Source organism: Alosa pseudoharengus, unplaced genomic scaffold, assembly GCF_046254945.1.
Source record: "Alosa pseudoharengus isolate Yale_2024_CS ecotype anadromous, Long Island Sound unplaced genomic scaffold, YU_APseudo_1.1 YU_APseudo_1.1_scf_11, whole genome shotgun sequence".
Classification (NCBI taxonomy): Eukaryota; Metazoa; Chordata; class Actinopteri; order Clupeiformes; family Clupeidae; genus Alosa; species Alosa pseudoharengus.
Window position 1 is genome coordinate 39,014,025 of NW_027468576.1, and position 7,500 is coordinate 39,021,524.

At 48.1% G+C, this 7,500-nt stretch overlaps 1 protein-coding gene across 1 annotated transcript in view; it reads left to right on the plus strand.

Moving 5' to 3' along the window:
- The window catches only part of adamts10 (ADAM metallopeptidase with thrombospondin type 1 motif, 10), a 77,827-nt gene that overhangs the window by 14,538 nt on the left and 55,789 nt on the right, over positions 1–7,500 (plus strand). The window contains exon 3 of the mRNA XM_076279135.1: positions 6,472–6,902. Coding sequence (XP_076135250.1) covers positions 6,472–6,902 — 431 coding nt within the window. The remainder of the gene's footprint in view (positions 1–6,471; positions 6,903–7,500) is intronic.

Below are 7,500 nucleotides of genomic sequence, written 5' to 3' on the forward strand. Positions count from 1 at the left end.
TACATAAACATGTATAAGTTGCTATTAGTGAATTAATGGGGAGATAATCGATAATCGAATCGAAATCGAATCGGACTGAAAAAATTAATCGTTAGATTAATCGATGCATCGAAAAAATAATCGCTAGATTAATCGTTTAAAAAATAATCGTTTATCCCAGCCCTAGTGTATATGTGTGTGTGTGTTGGGGGTGTGTTTGGAGAGACAGATATGTGTGTGTGTGTGTTGGGGGGTGGGGGGTTGGATGTGTGTTTGGAGAGACAGATGGTGTATGTGTGTGTGTGTGTTGGGGGGGAGATCAGAGGACCTGTAAAGGGAGTCGCTGCTCTCTCATTTCCTCCAAACGTTTTTTCTACTGTCTCTTAATTAAAGGATACTTTCCCTTAACCCCCCCCACTCCCCACTCGCCCTTCTCCAACCTTAAAACCCAAACCTTGGGCTATCCTGGGCTATCCTGGGCTATTCTGGGCTATCCTGGGCTATCCTGGGCTAACCTTGGGCTATCCTGGGCTATCCTGGGCTATCTTGGGCTATCCTGGGCTATCCTTGGGCTATCCTGGGCTTAATAGGAGTTCACTCTATTAAAGCGCTCCTCAGAACCTCATTCTTTTATGAGTCTTCCTGTCTCTCGGCAGAGGGCTGGTTTGTAGCTCTACATATTTTGCCACCTCCACATAAGTTAACGAGCCGCCCAGAGAAATCAGATCCCCTCAGGATCACGTCTCCAGCAGCGCCAGCCTCTGGTTTAGGTGGAGTTGGGCTTTTATGAGGAGAATATCCAAACCCAGGGCCAGCCTCTGGTTTAGGTGGAGTTGGGCTCTGTAGTGGGAGCTGAACTGGAGTGCATCACTTCAATATCTGATCAACATCTTGGACAATGAGTGTCATCCACTCCACAGCACTATTGTTAAGCAGAAGAGCCTGATCAGCTGGAGACTTCGCTCACTTCCTTGCACAACAGACAGACTGAGGAAGTCATTCATCCCCTGGGCCATTGAACTGTTCAATGCATCACTTAAGGGAAGAGGAGAAATAGACTTCTCCGCATAGTCTGTCTGCCTCTTCACCACCTTCATGTCTTGAACTGTCTGTCCACTAGCCACTTTACCATTGTCTTCTGCCTCACTGTTTGCGTGCTTTATTAGCACATATGCACAACCCCTCCCTCCATGCCACAGCCGAACTGTGACCACACTTTTACCTTTCTTAATATAGTTATTTATACATAGATATATAGACTTTATTCTTGCACTGTTGCACTGTTTGACTTACTCGTTTGACTTACTCATTTGCACCATCACCATGACACTCATTCACAAAGAGCACCTTACCTTACCTTATGCACAGAGGACCACAGGCTCAGTCCCTGCTTCAGTCATTGCAAGCGCACCTGATTGATTAATCACCCACTATGTTGATACTGTTTTTTAGAATTGATTTAGATTAAGTTTTATTTAGTATAATTTGTATTTTAGTATATTAGTATATTCTTTATCTTCTACAGTCCTTATTGCTTAGTTGTGCTTTTTTATATTATATACTTTTAATTACTTTTTCTGCTGTTAGTGAATGTGTGTGTGTATGTTGTCTGTATGCTACTGTGACCTTGAATTTCCCCTAGGGATCAATAAAGTATCTATCTATCTATCTATCTATCTATCTAGAATATCCAAACCCAGGGCCAGCCTCTCGTTTAGGTGGAGTTGGGCTTTTATGTGGAGAATACCCAAACCGAGATGTTTTCGCATAACGATGCACAATATGACCACCGCATAGTGATGCCATTACCTGTGGGAAGAAACTAAAACACACTTCTAAACATCTCTCCGCCCCCCACTCCTGCCACTCCTGTAAACTGGAAGTCTTGCATGCACTCCCCTTGGATGCTACCAAGCAGCTAGCACAGGCACCAGCTCAGTTGGTGTATACCACATACTTTACGAAGGACTTTCACTGCATTTCATACATTAATGCCGCCCTATGCAGAGTGCCAGATAAGGCCGGTGAAGGGCTTTTGGATTAATGTTGCGAGTGTGAGTTGTTAGTTAAGGGCTTTTGGATTAATGTTGCTAGTGTGAGTTGTTAGTTAAGGGCTTTTGGATTAATGTTGCTCTTGGGTCGTGTGGAGATTGTAAGTTGTTAGTTAAGGGCTCTTGGGTCATGTGGAGAGTGATGGCTCTTAGTTAAGGGCTCTTGGGTCATGTGGAGATTGCAAGTTATTAGTTAAGGGCTATTGGGTCGCGTGGAGATTTTAAGTTGTTAGTTAAGGGCTCTTGGGTCGTGTGGAGATTGTAAGTTGTTAGTTAAGGGCTCTTGGGTTGGTGTGGAGATTGTAAGTTGTTAGTTAAGGGCTTTAGGAGTGGTGTGGAGATTGTAAGTTGTTAGTTAAGGGCTCTTGGGTCGTGTGGAGATTGTAAGTTGTTAGTTAAGGGCTCTTGGGTCATGTGGAGATTGTAAGTTATTAGTTAAGGGCTCTTGGGTCGAGTGGAGATTGTAAGTTATTAGTTAAGGGCTCTTGGGTCGCGTGGAGATTGTAAGTTGTTAGTTAAGGGCTCTTGGGTTGTGTGGAGATTGTAAGTTGTTAGTTAAGGGCTCTTGGGTCATGTGGAGAGTGATGGCTCTTAGTTAAGGGCTCTTGGGTCGTGTGGAGATTGTAAGTTGTTAGTTTAGGGCTCTTGGGCCGTGTGGAGAGTGATGGCTCTTAGTTAAGGGCTCTTGGGTCGTATGGAGATTGTAAGTTGTTAGTTAAGGGCTCTTGGGTTGGTGTGGAGATTGTAAGTTGTTAGTTAAGGGCTCTTGGGTCGTGTGGAGATTGTAAGTTGTTAGTTAAGGGCTCGGGTTGGTGTGGAGATTGTAAGTTGTTAGTTAAGAGCTCTTAGTGATGGCTCTTAGTTAATGGATGTAGGGTCGGTGCAAAGATTGCAAGTTGCTAGTTTCAGGTATTTGGGTCAGTCAGAAGAGTGCTGCTAGTTACAGGTATTTGGGTCAGTCAGAAGAGTTCTGCTAGTTACAGGTATTTGGGTCAGTCAGAAGAGTTCTGCTAGTTACAGGTATTTGGGTCAGTCAGAAGAGTACTGGCTGATTCTGGTGAAGGGGGTTTGTGGGGTCTTTGCCCCAATGCTGGTTTGGACTGGCCCAGTGGTATAAACAGTCTTTAATTCCTCGATCCCGGTATGTTAGCGCGCTTTAAAAGGATTACGTCCACTTACAGTACATTGGTGGGGGGTGGGGGGAGTGGAGCTCCATGGCGATGACCCATCGCAGCCGTGTTCAGACTGCGCTGTTTGGACAACAAATCTCTGGGCCTCACCAGAGGAGACAGGAAATGCACAGTTTCTGGGTAGCCGTGGAGACAACCCTGGACAGTGGCAGACTGCCACTGGAGGTTGGTGTGTGGGCCTTACAGTTGGCCTGCGTACTCAGTTCAAAGCAGCAGCCAATTCATTACAACCTCATTTATGACAGGCCCAGGTTGTTGGACAGCAAAATAATTTGTAGATTTGTCGTTTTGTTTTTATGGATTATATGGGTTTTTCACTCGAGTTCTACTGGCCGTGAGCGTCTGGAGGTTATGCTTTGTGTCCAGGCTGAAGAGCCAGTAGATAGAACGTGCAAAAGAACGATACCTGACGGTCAGAAACGGGCCGTTTCATTCTCCAGCCTAACTATAGGGTTGTCACTGGACTTGTGAAATAACATCTGAGCATTTTTTGGACTGACCAAAGTTGCGTACCTCCTATGTTCACATCACAGACCAAGGTGCAATGCTCTGTTCATCCATTCAGTCACCACCAAGTGTCCCAACATGTTTGTCCATTTAGTGATGGCCTTATTTATACGTGTGTCAGAATCATGAATCATCAAAGAAGATGGCACGTAGCTGACCACATGTGGGCAGTCTTCGAACTCCTGATTCCTTGTGGGTGGGGCAGCCGTGGCTTACTGGTTAGGGTGTGTTTGTGTGTGTGTGTGGGGTGGGGCAGCCGTGGCCTATTGGTTAGGGCTGTGTGTGTGTGTGTGGAGTGGGGCAGCCGTGGCCTACTGGTTAGGGTGTGTGTGTGTGTGTGTGTGTGTGTGTGTGTGTGTGTGTGTGTGTGTGTGTGTGTGTGTGTGTGTGTGGGGTGGGGCAGCCGTGGCCTACTGGTTACGGCTTCGGGCTTGTAACCGAAGGGTTGCCGGTTTGATCCCCAACCACTAGGGAAAAAAATGTGGGGCGGGTGAAGTGGTTGAGCACTGCTCTTGAGCAAGGCACCTAACCCCTCACTGCTCCCCGAGCGCCGCTGTAGCAGGCAGCTCACTGCTCCGGGTTAGTGTGTGCTTCACCTCACTGTGTGTTCACTGTGTGCTGAGTGTGTTTCACTAACTCACGGATTGGGATAAATGCAGAGACCAAATTTCCCTCACGGGATCAAAAGAGTATGTACTGTATACTGTATACTAGGTGCATGGCAGGGTCGTTACTCAACCCGATGGGCGGCATGAGTGTTCATTCAAACAACTGAAAGTATGTTGTTGTGACTGCAGCCCCGCCGCCCGGTCAGCGAGGTCAGTGTTAACTTGGAGCCGAGCTGAGCTGAAGTGAATCTCTGAGAGTAGAGGCTCCCGGTGACTCTTACACAAGCAGCAAGCCTGCACTCAGGAAGGAGATACTCACGCAGACTAATAACTCTGCCATCATCACCATGTGTGTTTCCTCACAACTGTCGTTTCCTCAGGCCTGCGACTATTTTTGATTATTTTTGTTGTCGATTAATCTGTTGATTATTTCCTTTATTAATAGATTAGTTGTTTGTCAATGTAATGCCAGAAAATGATGTAAAATGTTGAGCAGTGTGCCTTTCTGTAAAAAAGACCTAAGAAGTTACTGTTGTTGTTGTTGTCAGGGAACACACAATCTTTTTACGAGTGCACAGTTTAAACACAGCACTCAGTCAGACACATTTCCACTGGCATTTCATCTGTGCAGCATTGGAAAATCAGTCCCATATCTTTGGAGTCCGCTGGGGGAAAGAATCTGAACGTTGGTTATTCTTCTCTGTCCGGTCTGGAGAGCATGGCTGTCGATTACTGTGTCACTCTGGTGAACTCTCCTCCTGAGGCCCGCGGCCGTCTGTTCTGGACGCAACATGTGGAGCGCAAATGTGCTCGCAGACCGCCGTGTGGTGTGAGACGTGTCCGCAGCACGTTCATAAACAGGCCATTTCAATCTGCTCATAAACAGGCCATTTCAATCTGCTCATAAACAGGCCAGTTCACTCCTCTCCTGACCGTGGGTGTGTCCACTCCTTTCAGATAAGAGGACATTTTAAAGCTCTTCAAGGTACTGTCAGCGACTCTAGGTGATTTTTAACCCATAACACTTTTTGTCACATTTAATAAGTATGTCCTTATGATTTCCTAGCAGTCCAGTCGGTGAGTGCACTGGGAAAAAAACTGTCTTTGTCCAGAGCTCTGGCTCCGTGAACTGGAAACAAACAAAGTGGAGCGAGCCTGTCTCCCAAACAATAACACATTTATTCCAGCCAATCACCCAAATGGGGGACTGGAGGGGACGGGGAGTTTGGTTTGGGGATTGGTGAGTTCAATCTCTGGTGCTTTGTTGGTGTTTGGGTCAAATATCAACAGATATGATGTCATCCAAAACCGCTGGCGGTACCAAAAACTCCAACGCTCAGACTATAATAATTCAAAAGAGGTTCTGTGTCATTCCTACGTACGGTCTATGCTCGCGTTATGCTTTGAAAGTACATTTCTAAAATGGGCGTGGCAGAATTAGGTGAATACTCACTATCTCTAAAAGAGCCTCCTCTCCTCTCTCCTTTCTATCTCCAAAAGAGTCTCCTCCCCTCTCTCCTCCCTGGCTCTGAGAGGGCTTCTTGTGTGTGGTCCTAATTCCTGTGGGATAACCTCGCTGGGCTGTGAGGATCCACCACTCCATCATAAACCCCCCAAAGCTCAGCAGCAGAATTAATCAAAACAGACAAGTTCAAGTTCAAGGCAGAAGTTACAATCCACTGGCCAAATAACCTGAGGAGGATCTGAAATGAAAGAGCTTGCTGTTGTGATCCTGATCATTTCTTATTGGACGCTTTACTAAACACGTTTTAACAAGAAGACGTGAAGCAGGGAGGTTTGGGAAGATAGCGTTCATAGATCAAGATATGCTATCTGTTGTTGACGAATGGTCTTGTGCTTGCGAATCGCAACGTGTTTCCCTCACAGCTATAAAGTCTATTCAGATATACAGTCAGATTCAGATACACTTCACCCAAACCTTAGAGACTGCTGACATTGGTCTCCATGTCCCGGACATGTCCTCCAGTACTTAACAGGTCCTGAGCCTGTCGTTACTAACTCTGCCGATTTCTCCTCCAGTGCTTAACAGGTCCTGAGCCTGCCGTTATTAACTCTGCCCTTTCCTCCAGTGTTTAGGAGGCCTGCCGTTATTGACTCGTTCTGTTTCTCCTTCAGAGGAGTTCCTGTCCAGTCTGGACCAGTATGAGATCGCCATCCCGGTCCGAGTGGGACCTGGCGGGGAGACCCTGGAGTCCGAGGAGCCTCACAGGCGCCAACGGCGCAGTACCCCCCCCAACCCCAACCCCAACACCAACCCCAACCCCAACCCCAACACCAACAGCAGCCGCGGTGATGCCAGCGAGAGCGGCGTGGGGGACGACGGCGCCGACGCGCAGCTGTACTACCAGCTGGCCACGCAGCACAGCAGCTTCCTCCTGAACCTGACGCTGCAGACGGGCCTGCTGTCGCGCCAGTTCCGCGTGGAGTACTGGAGCCGAGGCCAACTGGCCTGGAGTCATCCTTACGCACCCAGCTGCCACTACACCGGCCACCTGCAGCATCAGGACCACTCCAGCCAGGTCGCCCTCAGCAACTGTGATGGCCTGGTGAGTCCACTCCTCAGCTTTAGGGGGCGCTGCTAGCATAAGGGCCTGGTGAGTCCACTCCACAGCTTTAGGGGGCGCTGCTAGCATAGGGGCCTGGTGAGTCCACTCCTCAGCTTTAGGGGGCGCTGCTAGCATAGGGGCCTGGTGAGTCCACTCCTCAGCTTTAGGGGGCGCTGCTGGCATAGTGAGTCCACTCCTCAGCTTTAGGGGGCGCTGCTAGCATAGGGGCCTGGTGAGTCGAGTCCACTCCTCAGCTTTAGGGGGCGCTGCTGGCATAGTGAGTCCACTCCACAGCTTTAGGGGGCGCTGCTAGCATAGGGGCCTGGTGAGTCGAGTCCACTCCTCAGCTTTAGGGGGCGCTGCTGGCATAGTGAGTCCACTCCACAGCTTTAGGGGGCGCTGGTAGTATAGTGGCTAAGGAGTTTGGTTACTATGTGGTTGCCTGAAAAGTTGTGGGTTCAATTCCCAGCTGCCACCATTGTGCCTTTGGCCCTTGTAATAATTTACAATACCGACTTGATAGTGTTATAAAAGCGTCATTTTTACAGATTCGGATAGCGCCAGCAGCGTACATCTCAACATGCTTCCCAAGGACCCG